The sequence below is a fragment of the Strix aluco genome, chromosome 25 (assembly GCF_031877795.1).
Source record: "Strix aluco isolate bStrAlu1 chromosome 25, bStrAlu1.hap1, whole genome shotgun sequence".
Lineage (NCBI taxonomy): Eukaryota > Metazoa > Chordata > Aves > Strigiformes > Strigidae > Strix > Strix aluco.
In genome coordinates this window covers 5,178,915-5,193,632 of record NC_133955.1, presented here as the reverse complement: position 1 = coordinate 5,193,632, position 14,718 = coordinate 5,178,915, and the positions used below count along the sequence as shown (strand labels likewise).

The following is a 14,718-nucleotide window of genomic DNA, read 5'->3' as shown; positions in this document are numbered from 1 at the left end:
CCGCGGGCCGCCGCGCCCCGGCCCGGCCCCGCGCCCGCCCCCGCCCCCGCCGCGCATCCCCGGCCCCGCGCCCGCCCCGCCGCCCCCCGCGCCCGCTCCGGCCGCCGGGAAGGAGCCGGTCGGGGGCGCGGAGTTGGGGTGTTTTGTTTTTTTTTTTTTTTTCTTGTTTTCTTTTTTCCCCAAATTCCTTAAAAAAATAATAATTTAAAAAAAAAAAAAAAAGGCTGCGAGAACAAACAAACAACCACCCGCGTCCGCAGCGCTGCGCGCAGCAGGAGGGGGAGGAAAAGTTTCTTTTGGGGGCTGGAGCAGAGCCGGGGAGGGGAGAGGCGCAGGGCAGGCAGAGGTTGCTTGGCTCCCAGGGCCAGCCGCGGAACCGGGATTATCTCAGCTTTGCTCAGTGTTTGTTTCCCGCCCCCCCAAAAAGAACTTTTTTGGGGGAAGTAGTGGGGATTAGTGAGTCTGGGAAACCCCCCCACACCGCGCTCAGGGCCCTCGGGTGGGTGCCCCAGCCTGTCCCCTCGGCACCCAGCGAGGAAGCGAAGCGGGTGCTTTTGTTCCCGGCTCTGCTGGTGCGTCCTGGGGGAAACTTCTGCCTCCCCCACCCCTCCCTGCCTCAGTTTCCCCAACTGGTAAATGAGGTTCGGCTCCTTGGGGCGATGCCGGGAGGTGCTGGGATCAGAGGTGACAGTGTCACTGGTGCCATCAGCCCCGAGAGGGACGGCGTGAAACCGAGATTCCCGGCGGCAGCAGCACTTCCCGAGTGGGCCAGCCCGGGGTTTGCTGTGTTTGTGTCCCTGCAGGGTCCCCACGAGGATTCAGCCTCGTGCATAACGTCATGTAGGACCCGGCGGGACATTTTCAAAGTTGTTTTTTTTAATAACACCGCTCTGTTTTCCTGCATTTAAAAAGCCCAGCATCGCAAAGCCTACAAAAAAGAGACTGAGATCACTCCGGAGCTGGGCTGGAGCCACGCTGCCGCCAGCCTGAGCCTGGAGCTGACCCAGCTGCCCTCACCTGCAGCGCAGGGCCGGGGGGGTCACCGCAAGCTGCCCCTTCCCTCGGTCACGGCTTCCCGGACACACCAGGGGTCTGGGCAACAGCTCGATTTTGCCATCCAGAGCTACGGCCCCGGGTTCCCAGAGCAGGGCTGAACCCACGGTACAGCCCCGGGTGACTCCCCACGGCTCCCTTCTTTCCTGCCCGGTGATGCCGTAACCCTGCTGCCATCGGGGCTGTCTCCTACGCTGCGGTGCAGCATTTAGTGTGGTGAGGGATGAGGGGAAGGCGCTGAGACGTCACCGCTGCGGCCACATGTAAAGGAAACAGGTTGGGAGGGGGAAATGAGGCAGCCTGGGGCACGGAGCGGGACTGGAGGGACCCGACGTGCTCAGGATCCTTCTGAAAGCTCCAGCCTGAAGCCAGGGAGATGGAGAGGATCGTGCAAGACCTGAAGAATCGGTCTGTTTTAAAACCAGCTTGTCGCTACGGTTTGTGCCTTTTAAATAATCCTTCCAGGAGGAGGATTTGTGCCTGCAAACGGCAGCGGCCCTAAAATCCTGCTGCTGGAGCTGCATCCTCCCGAGAGCCAGCCAGCACCACCCTGCCCACCCTCACATCACGGAAAACAGGGACCCTGATGCGGACAGAGCCCTGAGCGCTCCCTGCCCGGGCAGTGGTGGGTGTGTGGGGAGAGCAGCGTGGGGCCAGGCACCCTCCTTCCCGGCCACAGAGAGCCTTTCTCTGTGCATCGTTGTTACTGAGGGTGAAGCATCGATTGACACCGCGGCACCTCGTCCCCAGTGGGGTCACCCCGGCACAGGTCACCCCACCAGGAGCCGGCGGCTGGATCATTTCCTTCACCTGACAGCTCTCCGCTGCCCGCAGCCCCAGCAGGACCCAGCCAGCTTTCCACAAGGGTTCATTAAAAGCAGCGTCCAAGCGCAGAGCTGGCCGTGCCGGTGACGGCGAGCGGGGCCGTGGGGTGTGCCGGCATCGCCGGCCTCTGAGGCAGTGTCTGTGAGTCACGTCGGGAACACGCCAGCCCCACGCGCTGCCGCCGCACATTCCTCCCTGTTTACCTGCTCAGACACCCGTGAGCCCGGCCCTGCAGAGGCAGAGGCACCCTCGCTTCTCCCGGGCAGCCCTGAGGGCCGTGGCCCCACCGGACAAAGGTGCTTGATGCAAGAAGGACCCAGCAGCCCTGGGATTGCCTTGAACCTGGGGAAGGAGGAGGGCGGCTGCCCGGGCGGGTGATGCTCGGCCTTGGGGAGGATGGAGCCGAGAATCTGGGCACCACGTGCTCAGCTCAGGCCATGAGGCTTCACAGCCAGATGGGGATTAGCTGCACTTTTCCTCTATGCTGACAGCTTGGCTTGATAACCCTCCAAAAAAAAAAAAAAAATTAAAGACTACTTGGGAAGCTGAGGCACGACTTTGGTGGCCCAGGATCTCCCCCTGTGCTCCCTTGGCTTTGGAGGGGGAAAAGGGGCTCCCCAGGGCACCGGGCTGTCAGGCACCCAGGCAGGGTGCCACGCAGGAAAGTGCTTTGCAGGTTTTTTGGGGCTGGAGAGCAGCAGGGCTCTACCCACAGCAACGCCGGGGCCGTGGTACTGCCTGTCCATGGGCCATCCCTGCCGAGCCTCCTGCGCCCCGAGCGGGGACAGCCCGGCCTCAGGGGCACAGCACCGCTCCCCCTCCACCTGAAAGGGATTACACCGAAGCCAAAGGCAGGATCCAACCTTGCAAAATGGGTCTGCGCCCTCCTTTCTTTCACCACCCGTGTCCCTTCGCTGTAAGGCAAAACGCTGCCCCTGTCCCTGCTCCTGGTATCCCAGGGTTCTGCCCCCTCCCTGCGAGCCTGGGCAGGATACATCCCCTCTGGGCACAGCATGGTGACGGCTGACAGCGAGCCTGCTTTCTGCTGCCAAACCCCTCTTAGCCCTCCTCCGCTGTCCCCCTGCCACCTCGCTGCCTCCTCCCGTTGGGATTTCGCCCCTACCGTGTCCCACGTTCATTCAGAAGCAGGAGGTGAAGTTTGGCAAGTGCAAACCCAGCCTTCCCCGACCTCCCCTTAGCTCGCTGCGTCGCAGGGACGGTTCGAGCACATCACTGGCAGCATCTGGCGGGGTGAGCAGCTCAGCCGACCCCACCATCGCTCTCCCATGGAAGTCTCTGGAAAAAAATGGGCTGGTGCTTTGCATCGCTGTTGCCCCACCGTGATGAACCAACCTCCAACGCCCTCCTTCGCTGCGGGGCTGCTGGGCATGGGGGTCCCACGGGGGCTCCAGCCCCATCCCTGTACTGGAAATCTCCAGGGATGGAGGCGAGCAGGGAGGTGAGAACAAGTCCAGCGAGGTCTCTCAGGGGGGTTACAATTTGCTCAGCAATGCCCAGTACCCAGCATGCTGATGAGAGTGTTTTCCACAAAAACAAGTATTTTCCCCAAAGCGTTGTCCCCGCTAAAGAAAACTCCCCCCAAGCAGTTTTAGCAGGGGGCTGGGGTGGGCAGGAGAGGGGCTGGGCACACCCTGCAGTTGACAAATTAATCCTGCAGTGATTACACCCGGATTAATCCTGCGATAGACGCGGGACTGCTGCACCCCGAGGAACACTGTGGGAGCCGGCTGTATTTTGGAAAACAAGGCCATTTCTGTAGGTGTGTGACTGCACTGACCCACATTCACAAACCCTGGCATCAGCCACCGCTCCGAGCTCCTCCGCCGCCAAAGTAAATCCACCCGAGTCCTCCCAGCTCCTGGCTGGTCTCAGGCTCCTTGGGGGGAGCAGGGTCTGCACCCCATCTCTCCCCGGGTCTGCTGCTCCCCCTGTACCCCATAGCTCCCCATCGCCTGGGCTGGGCACGGCGCGGAAAAGGGGGGCAGAGATTAAAACCTCCCTGACCTTTCCGACTCCGGCGAGAATTTAGCACTAAAGCCTCGACTTTGCAGTTCAAAGAGTGTTTTGCAACATTCCCGGCATCTATCCCTCGGCAAGCCCTTTGCCGTTTTGAAAGAAAAATAAATAAATAAGAGAAAATGCATGCAATCCGAAAACAAAAAAAAAAAAACCAACCCCAAGCCGCAGCATGCGGTTACCCTGCCATGAATGGGACTGTAGATTTCGGCTGTGTCTCAGCACAGAGCTGGGCTGTGCAGACTGAGCCGTGTTTGCTTAGGGTCCGAGCCATAACCCCCTGATCTGTCTAGTATAATTACCAGTCGCTGGGCGCACACAAAATCTCTAAACAAAATAACCTTCTCAAACCCTTCTGTGCGAAGCGGGCGGGGGGGAGGAGAGGCGCTGGCTCGCTGGGTTTGCAGTGAATGACCCCACTGTTTTAGATTTTCTGCTAAAAGATTTTGATGAGTCACGAGCTATTTCTGTAAATAATAAAAAAAAAAAAAAAAGAAGGAAATGGACATTTAAAAAAAAAAAAAAAAGGGGGCCCCCATGAACATTCGTCGTTTTGAAGATGGAAAAATTAAAGACTTCCCCCCTCCCCTCCGCGCCACGCTCTGTCCCCGGGGGGTTGTGTGCAAGTGCTGTTATTGGGGGGGGGCAGAGGCACATGAGCAGCGGCGGGAGCATCGTGCTGTGCACGTCGGAGCAGCCCCACTGCTGCCACCCACCACGGCTGCTCCTGCGGGACAGCTGGGGACCGCGGCCTGGGGGGCTCGCCAGCCTCCCCCAGAGCTGGGGGGTGAGCGAGCCACGTCCCAGCCACGCAGGGGACTGAGCATCACCACGGCCTTTTGCAAGGAAGGAAACTGAGGCTGAGGGGGATACGGGTGCACCCAGGGATGGTGACACTCGGCAGCACCGTCCATGCACGGGGCCGGGGTCGGCATTTCTCTGGGGCTCACACTGAGCACATTTCTGGGCAGGGGCAGCAAAGCAGATTTGGATTTGGGGTGACCGCCTGCTTCGGCTGCCCTGGCTGGAGCCGTGCCGGGGCTCCCTGCCACCCCCGGGGCCCTGCAGGCAGCCGGATCCCACCACGGGCAGCGATGCCGTGCGCTCACGCTGCCAACAAAGTCCCCTTTGTCCTCCCTCCCCGTCCTGTGCCGGGGGGACCTGCAGGCCTGGGGTTGATGTTCCAGATTTCTGCACAGATGGGTACAAAACCGAGGCTTTTGGAGAGGCTGGGGTGGCAAAAGCGGGTGCTTACACCCAGCCAGCGCCCACTCCCCCCATTCCTGGTCTTTTCCTTCCTGCTGCTAAAGCCGCAGTTATTCTTCCCACCGTTTTTTGAGACCCCCGGTGCAGGGGGCTCAGAGCCCCAGGCCCCAGCACGTCACAGCTTGTGCCGTGCTCCGGACACAATGCGACGCTGGTATTAAATCAGCCACGGTCTCTCCGCAGGGAATGCATCACTGTCTGAGTGGCAAGAGAAAAATAAATCAGCTGCACGCAGTCAAAGTATATTCAAGGGCTGTTCTTACAGGAATTCATCTCCATCCGGGGCGAGGGTGGGCCGGGACCCCCGAGCGCTGCCCCTCCTGCAGCAGCCTCCAGCCCCATGAACAAACTGGAGAAGCAAAGCGAGTGCAAGAAGGGAGACTAAAGCAGGGAGCAAACCCACAGCGGGCCCGTGGGTGGGTGGCTATTGCAGAGCTGAGGGCTCTGTGGGTGCCCTCTGCCCGCACGTGCTGTTTCGGGACCCCTTCTCAGCCCTGGTCCTGGAGGGGGGGGATACAGCCACATGGGCCAGAGACCCCCTGAGACACCAGCGGCTCAGGGAGGGGAACAGATCTCGGAGCAAGAACGCTTTGGCCACATCCCTTCCTGGCCCCAGTTGCTGCAATTCCTTAATGCTCATTTAAAAAAAAAAAAATCCAAAACAACCAAAAGCACTCCCTCCTTTTTTTTTTTTTTTTCTTTTTAACTATTTGAAAGTCACGCTGGCTGTGTGCGTCCGAGGCAGCGACTTGCCCCCGGTCAGGGGCTCTGCTCCCAGCAGCAAACGCCACATCGTGCTTCAGGGCTGTGCGAAACTCCCACCAATTTGGGGCACAACATTGAGCTAGCCAGAGAGGAGGGTGGTATCCTCATGGGTGCAGGCTCCAGAGCACCCAGGAGGGAAGAGGAGGAGAGGGGCCGGTGCCTCCTGCCGCCGTTTTCTGGGTTCATGGAGCTGCTCCGCACCCCGGAGCTGAGGGAAGGGGGTGGCTGGTCCCAGTCTGTTCCCCCATCCACATACTGGTTTAGCAATCAAACCAAGAAAGCTTTCATGTCCATAGCACAAAAAAAAAAAAAAAAAAAGAAAAAGAAAAAAAGGTTTCTAGTTTAAAAGTTAAAAGCTCTTTCTCCAAGTGTTAAATCAATCAAAGCCACATGCTCCCCCGAGTGATCGACAGCCTGCGCCCAGCCGCGAGCCCCCGCGCCCTCCCCGTGGGAGCTGGGGGGCCGGGAGAACAGGGACACTGGCCACTCTGCACGGCTCATGCACCCATGGGTGCTGGCTTGGGCCCCCCGGGTGGATGGTGAGGGGCTGCTGGAGGCACGTTCAGTGCTCCCCAGGAAGCCACTGGCGAGCTGGCCGTGGTTCAAAGAGCCCTGGAAAAGGGCCACTGGAAAAAAGATTAAGCAAGTTTGGCCGAGACAGAGCAGCAGAGGGAAAGGGGATATAACAGTCTATTAATATTGGCAGGGTCTAGACACAGATGGGAGCCAGCCATTTCGCTGGGCTGCAAACCGCGGGGCTGCGAGGCGGCTGGGGGCCGCAGCGGTGGCCGAAATCTGCTCTCTGCCCTCTCCCGTCCTCATCCCTGTCCCCTTTGCTGCTGCAGCTCTGGCCGGGACTCAGAGTGAGGATATTCAGGAAAAAAAATAATGCAATGGCCCAAAGTCCCTGATGGCAAAGCCCCGATGCCCTGGGAAGTCGATTCTCAGAGGGGAGTGCCAAAACCTCGCTTTTTTGTTTTTAAAGAACAGATATCAAAGCTGCAAACCTGGCCCTGCTTTCGGAGCCTCGATGAGCACCGAGCGCTTCTGACTAAACCTCCAGTGCTCTGGCTGCGGGTGCTGAGCCGCCGGGAAGCTGCCTCCTGGCTCACCGCTGTGCCGGGAGAGCCGGGGTTTCACCGGGGCCGAGCCGTGGGCTCGATGGTGCCGGGTGTCCGGCTGCCCGTGGGCCCCACGGCACGAGGCTGCGTCCAGGCTGTTGCTGCTGGATTAAGAGGCCTCAGAAGAACAAGGACATGGAGGTGTTAAATGTGCCGTGGAGGGGCTTCCCTGCAGAACTGGTCTTAAAAAATAAAAATATATATATATATAAAGAAGAAAAATTCCCTAAGAGCAGTGGCAAAAATTCTCTTACATACTAATTATTAACTTCTTAATAATTAACTTTCTTTTGTTCAAGCAGATCTCCTACTGCGGTAACTCCAGCAAACAGCCAGCAGCTCACCTTCACCCCAGCTTTTAGGAAAACCCATCCCAGCAGGATGCAGCAGGGGCTGTTTGGTGAGGAAGAGGAGGGACAGTCCTGTCTGAGCTGCTGTTGCACTTTTCCAGGGGTCACTGCCACCTCATCCCATCCCATCCCATCCCATCCCATCCCATCCCATCCCATCCCATCCCATCCCATCCCATCCCATCCCATCCCATTCCATCCCACCCTACCCCATCCCATCCCATCCCATCCCATCCCATCCCATCCCATCCCATCCCATCCCATCCCATCCCATCCCACCCCATCGCAGCTGCAGGAGTCCACCAGCATGAGCCGGGTGCTGCGGAGGGCTGGCAGGGCTCTGACCTGCAACCAGCACATCCGGGAGAAATTCAGGCACTTCCCAGGTTTCTGGGATGCAGGGAGCAGCGTGTCAGCACCCGGCGAGGTTTTGGGCACTGGGTGGGTGCGTCGGGTCCTCTCTCTGTGCCTCTGCCCCTCTGGAGCTTGGAGGGGATTGAACTCGCAGAAAAAAATGAGCAACTCCCAGCTCCCCATCAGCCAATGCAGCTCTACAGCATCTGCTGGTGCTGGCAACAAAACCCCTGGGTTTGGCAGCTTATGACGACCGTACAGCGCCCAGCACCTGCAGATGCGGGGCTCCGCTGCTGGGACACCACCAGCAGCATCAGCAAACACCCCGTGGGCAGGATGTGACCCCCAAGGCTGGCCAGCTCAGCAAACCCACCCGAAAGAGGAATTTCAGCCAGTCCCCCGAGTTCACGTGGTGGTGCCGGAAGGCACGAGCTGGTGAGGGGTAGATATAGGGACCTAAATTTCCAGGGCTGCTGTAGCCCCCCCAGCTACCCCAACACTGACAGAGCAGAGCAAGTCACTTCTCTCCCCTCTGACACCCAGGCTGACCATCGCTCCCTCGCTGCTGAAGAGCCTACAAGGATTAAAAATGCAGATTTTTTTTAAAAAATCAATAATCATAACAAAGCAGCCAGCACAGCAGCATGATAGGTAATTTATTTTATTGCATTTTATAATGCCATTGTCCATACAGATTACATGCAGCTAGATCTACTGTACAAGGGTTTACCGTCTGCCAAAGCAGACACACGGAAGTTCAGAGTACAAATACACAGCAATGCTATTTCCTTTATACAGCACGAGGGATGCGGCAGCGAAGGCGGCGGCGGAAGAGAAAGGGTCACTTTATACACATCCTCCCTCCCCTCCACCCTCCGGCCCCCTCGGACCTCGTCTCACTTCCCCAGCATCCCCTTCCCACCCAATGCCAAAGAGGATGGAGAAAAAAAAAAAAAAAAAAAAAGGGGTAAAAAGGAAAAGATTGTGGCAGGGCAGGGGATGGGGATGTCCCCACCCCGGGCACCCACCTGGGTTCCCCCAGGGCCATCGCGGGCAGCTCTGGGGAGTGGAGAGTCCCCGAGCCCCTGGCTCTGGCCTGTCCCTACCTTCCCCAACGCTTCCAGGACAAAAACCTAGATCCAGGGAGATCCTCTCGGGCGCTGAGGCTGGCCAGGCGTGTAAACAAAGCAAAGAAACCCTTTGGTTTAACGCAGGTTCAGCTGCTGCTTTCCCTTCGCCTCCGCTGGCTTCCCCAGCAGCCCCCCAGTGCTACCAGCACCCCTTCCCTTCAAGCACCAGTTTCCGACCCCGCCGGCTCCACCCATGCTAGCTATTTTGAGGGGGGGGGGAAATCTTTGACCAAAAAAAAAGGAAAACATGGAAAACTGAGTAATTCCTTCAGTGAGAGATACCAGAAAAATGCCTTTACTTACAAAGAGGTGCCCACACCTTCCCCTTGCAGAACTGCCCCGGGGAGCAAAGAAACAGAAAATAAAACAAAACAAAAAAAAAATCCAGAAAAAAAACAAAAGAGCAATTCGTGTTGGTAGGTTTAAACCCAGTATATATATATCTCAATATATACAGACATACAGTTCTGCCACACATTGCGTTTGGTCCTTTATCCTTCTTTCTCCCCCCTCCCCACCTCTGGTGTGTGTTTGAGGTAAGACACGCAGAATTTTGTAAAATTCAAACCAGCAAAAGATAAACCAGAGGCGTGAGAGGGGCGGGCGCAGGCGAGGCTGGGAGGGGACACGGTACCTGGGTTTGGATGGGACCCTACAGAAGCGGCCGGGCTGGGCGGGGGGTAAGAGAATGAATTAAATTTACCCCTGAGTATCAAACCGGGCACGTTTCCCGTGAAATCACCCACCGTGATTCCCGCTTCAGCAACGGCCGGGGAAGAGGCATCACCTGGAGCCACAGGACTTTCCAAACCTGTGCATGTGTTTAAAGAAAAAAACTCCTTTATATTTATATATTTATTTTTATATATATAATATATATATATAGTGCTCTTCGGAGCCAGGATGGCAGCTAAAGACCTATAGGAATATACGGCGCGGAGGGGAAGGCGCCAGGTTGTCCTCGTGGGGTCTGGGGGTGATGGCATACGGGGATTTGGGTTGGACCCCTGGGGATCTGGAGGCACGCGGCTCGCCCTGGCCCTGGGAGGCATTTCGGGGATGTCTGTACCTCTGGAAAAGCTTAAAAAAAAAAAAAAAAAAAGAAAAAAATCACACCCCGAACAGGAACCGCAGCGGGCACTGGAGGCCTCGCCAAAGCTGGGCGCGCTTTGTGCCTGGACCGCCTTGGATTTTGCTGAAACCAGGGGGTTGCAGAGCTGCTGAAAAATAAAATTTGAAGAGCACAAGGAAGGTGAGGGGAAAGGCCCCAGGAAGAGCAAAGGAAGGGGGAGCAGCTGCTGAAAGACCCCCCCTGAAGCAGTGAGGGGGTCTGAACCCGCGCAGGGCGCTCAGCCCCGTGGATGCAGGGCAGGACCCGCCAGCAGATCAGCCCCAGCAGCGGGGGGGTGCCGGGGCCCGCAGCAGCCACCACCCGCCGGCACAGCGGCTCGCAGCCCCCCTGCACCCCGGCGAGCCCCCGTGCGTCCGCGGCAGCAGCCGTGCCCACCTGTGTTGGGCTGCGAAACCTCCCCCTCCGTGCAAAGGACAAACTACACCAATACGAGGCCAGGTTGTTCCCAGTACAAGGCCAGGTTGTTCCCAGTACAAGGTGCTCCCTCCCCAGGGACACTGGGGTGTCCTGGATACGCTGGAGCAGCACTGAGGGGTGACACCGGGTGCTGGTGCTGCTCTAAGAGGCACAATTACCCCCCACACACACCCCAGGGAGATACAAACCAAAAACCCAAAAGCCTGGATGGAGGGAGGCGATTCCCTGCCGAGGGTGAACCGTGGCTGAGCAGCAGTGGAGGGGCTGCACCCCAACATCCACCCCACCCCTCCTGTACAAGAAAAGCAGCAACGCGCGACGCCGGCCGCCCTCCAGCAACACCCGCCCGCAGCAGCTGTAAACTTGTTTAAAACAATAACTTAAAATTGAAAGACTGAAAAATAAAAAAGAAAAAAAGGAAAAAAAGGAAAAAGAAAAAATAAAAAAATAAGAAAGAAAAAATAAAAATGAAAAAAAAAAAGCAAGCAGATGGGGAAAATACGTGGTGCCTCTGGCCTCGCAGCTCCCTTGGAGGTACGGAGTGGGGACGGGGCTGCACCCACACTGCAAGAGATGGGGTTCGGTTCGTGCCCCCCCAGCCTGGGCAGGGTCTTTGGTGTCCGGCAGAGCCCGGTGGGAGCCGGCGGCAGCGGGGACAAGCCAGGAGAGGCCGGAGGGCGAGGGGAAGCGGCGGCCTGGCAAAGCTCCTCGTTCTGCTGCTTCGGCAGCAGCGAGGGAGCGAGCGAGGCGGCGGCGCGGGGAGAAACACGGGTCGAGTGGAGACACCTAGCGAAGGCCGGCACGGCACGGCACGGCACGGCGAGCACCCGTGGGGCTGGGGAGGGCGGCTTTGGCAGCGTTTTCTGGGGTTTTAGGGAGGGGAAAGGGCCCCTCTGCAATGCCAGCCAGGGGGGGGATGCTGGTGACCCCCGTTCATAGCCCCACCGGGCTGTGCATCCCCCATCCCGGGTGGCTGATGCTCCCCGAGGGTCTTGGCATCCCCTGGATGGCGCTGGGGTGGCCCAGGAAAACAGGGCCCGGGTGGGGGGGGGTTCACTCAGCTGCACCGATGGCTGCAGGGGGGAGCCAGGGACCCCCCATCCCTGCAGACACTTGGGTATTGAGGATGCAACAGGCAGCAAAATGGATTAGCCGAGGTACGGGCTTGCCCTGGGGACAATGCCACAGGGCCAAGAGCCCCTTGAGGATGCACAGAGGTGATGCACAGGGACAAAAAAGCCCCCCCCTGCCCCGCCCCACAGTTGTGTGTTGCATTTTCAACCCAAAATGCAGCTCCCGGGGTGCTGGCACCAGGACTACGGCATGGGGCTGGGGGCCATGTGCTGGGGCAGTGACACAGCCCCCACCGACAACGACTCAACCCGGGGGACAGGGGACAGGGAGGGACGGAGCAGCACTCAGGGTCGCTTCGGGAGAGCCCGGAGCTGGGCTCAAAAATGAGAGCAGCTCCACGTCCATCACAGCAAGTCCCCCAAGACCCTGCTGTGTGCCAGGACAGCCAGTGCCAGTCCGGCTGTGCCGGGGAAGGTGCTGGTCCCCAAGGAAGGTGGCTGGTCCCCGAAGCCAGCACGGGGCACCGGGGAGGCTGCGCTGGGTACCCACATCACCACCACAGAAAGAAAGAGCAGGGAGAAGAGGGGTGTTTGGTTGTGTTGTTCTCGTTATTATTAATATTTCTTTTTTTTTTTTTTTTGGCATTAATACCATCTGTTCACCTGAACTACGGACCTTCTGTCTCTAGAAATCTTTTGGTATCTTCCCATCTGGACGCACACGCACACAAAAGGATAACAAAAAGAAAAGAGGAAAGCGGGAGCCATGGTGGCAGCAGGCTCGGCTCGCCAGCCACGGCCGGGTTTGGCTACCACGGGGTTTCACCGGGGTCGGCTTTGCTACCAGCAGGACGGCCGAGCAGTGGGTCACCGCGGGTGCCCCCCAGGAGGAGGCTCGGTGGTGCTGGATGCTGCCTCCCCGCACCACTGCCTGTCCTTGGAGACCCTGCCCCGGTTTTGGAGGAGGAACCGGGGTGCGCAGGGGGCCGGGAGCCTTTTCCTGAAGTTGAAGTCGGGCCACCAGCCATCCCCGCGTGGGCTGGGAGAGGTGTCACCCGCCGCAGCCGACGTCGAGAAGGAAGCGGGGAGCTGTGTCCTCGCTGCCCGGCGCTGGTGGTCGGCTGGGGATGGTCATCACCGCTGGGTGCCACCAGCCCCCCCTCCAGCAGGGACTGGGGGGCTCGGGGAGGGCAGCTGCTCTGCTCGCCGGGCAGTTTAGCAACTCGCCGGAGGTGACAAGGCGAAGGGGACACAGTCCCACCAACGTGCTGGTCCTCGTCCTTCCCCAGCTGCGAGACAACGGTGTAAACCCGACATCCAGATCACAGCAGAGGATTTGCCCCCGTTTCTGCTGTTTCTTCCCCCAAAGCTGAGTGAAGGCAGCACGTGCGCAGGGTTCACAGTCCCTCCTAGTGCAAAACCCGCTGGGGGACGGAGAGATGACAGCGGGTTCCTGCCATCGCCTCCCCTCCCCGGGGCGGTCGCTGGCGGAGGCTCGAGCATCGCTGGGCGGCAGAACACCGCAGGGGAAGAGGGGACGGAGGTGCCTTCCCTGTGCCCACCGTGCACGGGGAAGGAAGGAGGGACCATTTCGGACAGAAACAACCTACCATCCTCGTTCACCAGTCACTAACCAAGGGAGGAGGGGAGAAAAAAGTCCAGCTCTTGGGTTTTTGCTTCTCGTGTCGCGGGATGTTCCCCACGGCAGAGGTCGGTCAGTCACCGGGGCTGCAGCGCGGGGCAGTGGGGAGCGTGAGGGACGCGCCGTCAGCAACAAGTTGTTGCACCAAGGAAACCCTTTTGCTTTGTGGAAGTGCCTTTAAGAAACAGGTTAACGCCGAAGGTCACCTTGGGGAGGTGGGAGCCCATCGCTTGGTCTCCGGCCGGGAGGGTGGGAAGGGTTTGCCCCTCGGTGGGGAGGAGGAAGGGGTCCTTAGGACAAGTCTTCCACCGGCAGCTCCTCCTCCAGGTCCCTGTCATCGGGAATCGTCACATTCTGGTTGGTGGTGGCCATCAGCGAGACAGGTCTGCTGTCGTCCTCCGCTTCGGCTGGTTCCTCCTTCACGTGCACTGGATGGCTGCGGGGAGGGAAGCCTTCAGCCTCGGGGAGCTGGGCCCGCTGGATGCAACCCCAGGAAGCTCTCGGTCCAAACCCCCTCCATCCCTGCGCGGCCCCTCTCCACGGGAGGCAACGAGCAGCTCCCAGTGCCCCATGTGCCGCCGTCCCTTAGCCCCAAACCCTCCAGCAGCCCACTAACACCCACCAGCATCGTCCCTTGTCCCCTCACCCCCGGCCAGGCTGACCTGTACTGCTGCGGGGACAGGCGTGGGCTGTTGCTGCCGTTGCTGTTGACCTGCTCCACGGTGCTGCTCACGTCGTCGTGGCCCACGTGCAGCATCCCGCTGGCGGAGCTGGTGTTGATCATGGTGGGGCTGTTCAGCAGCGGGAAGCTGCTCTCCGCCAGCGCAGCCTGCAACAGAGAGCGGCTTGAGGCACGGAGGACGCGAGACCGCGATGGAAAACGGGAGTGCAAGATTTAGTGCCCCCACAGCCCTGTCAGGGATGGGCCTGGGTCCTTACCTGGTAACTTGCGTTAAGTGCTCCATAACCAAGACCTGAAATCATGTTTTTGACTAAAGTCGGACTCCTGCAGAAAGAGAGAAAGCAGAATGATGCAGGGCTGAGCGCTCCCAGTCCGGGGACGGGGGGGTCTGGCAGCAGAGGCGGGTCCCACGGGAAGGGAGGACCCACCCTGTCATCTTTGGTGGCCTTCGCTTTTGGTACTCGTGCTCGTCGACGGTCCAGACGGCTCCCTTGACGTTCTCCACGCGCACGAAGCACTTGTGCAGGCTCAGGTTGTGGCGGACGGCGTTCTGTGGGCAGAGCGGGCAGGAGAGCTCAGCGGCACGGCCCTCGCCCCGCTGCCTGGACCCCTCCTCTTCCTCCTCATCCTCCTCCTCGCCCAGCCCCTGCAGGTCCCCATGGCTCTGGGCTGTCCCTGCCACGCTCGGCTTGTCTACATCCGCCCAGGGATGCTGCAAATGCTCACTCACCCCATCAGCACCGAGAGGGTTTAGGAGCTGAGCCCCCGAGCCGCACGTGGGACACGACCCCATTTCGTGGGCCTTGGCCAGATGCCGAGGAAGATGGAGACAAGGGACAAGTCACACCAGCAAGGACCCAGGAGCAGAGCC

General features: G+C 59.2%; 1 protein-coding gene across 1 annotated transcript in view; it reads right to left on the bottom strand.

The window, feature by feature from the left end:
* Positions 1–12,113: 12,113 nt before the first annotated feature.
* Positions 12,114–14,718, bottom strand: part of FOXP4 (forkhead box P4) — a 61,382-nt gene continuing 58,777 nt past the window's right edge. The window contains exons 14-17 of the mRNA XM_074850273.1: positions 14,276–14,397; positions 14,105–14,171; positions 13,828–13,994; positions 12,114–13,601 (exon numbers count right to left, since the gene is read on the bottom strand). Coding sequence (XP_074706374.1) covers positions 13,457–13,601; positions 13,828–13,994; positions 14,105–14,171; positions 14,276–14,397 — 501 coding nt within the window. The 3' untranslated portion in view covers positions 12,114–13,456. The remainder of the gene's footprint in view (positions 13,602–13,827; positions 13,995–14,104; positions 14,172–14,275; positions 14,398–14,718) is intronic.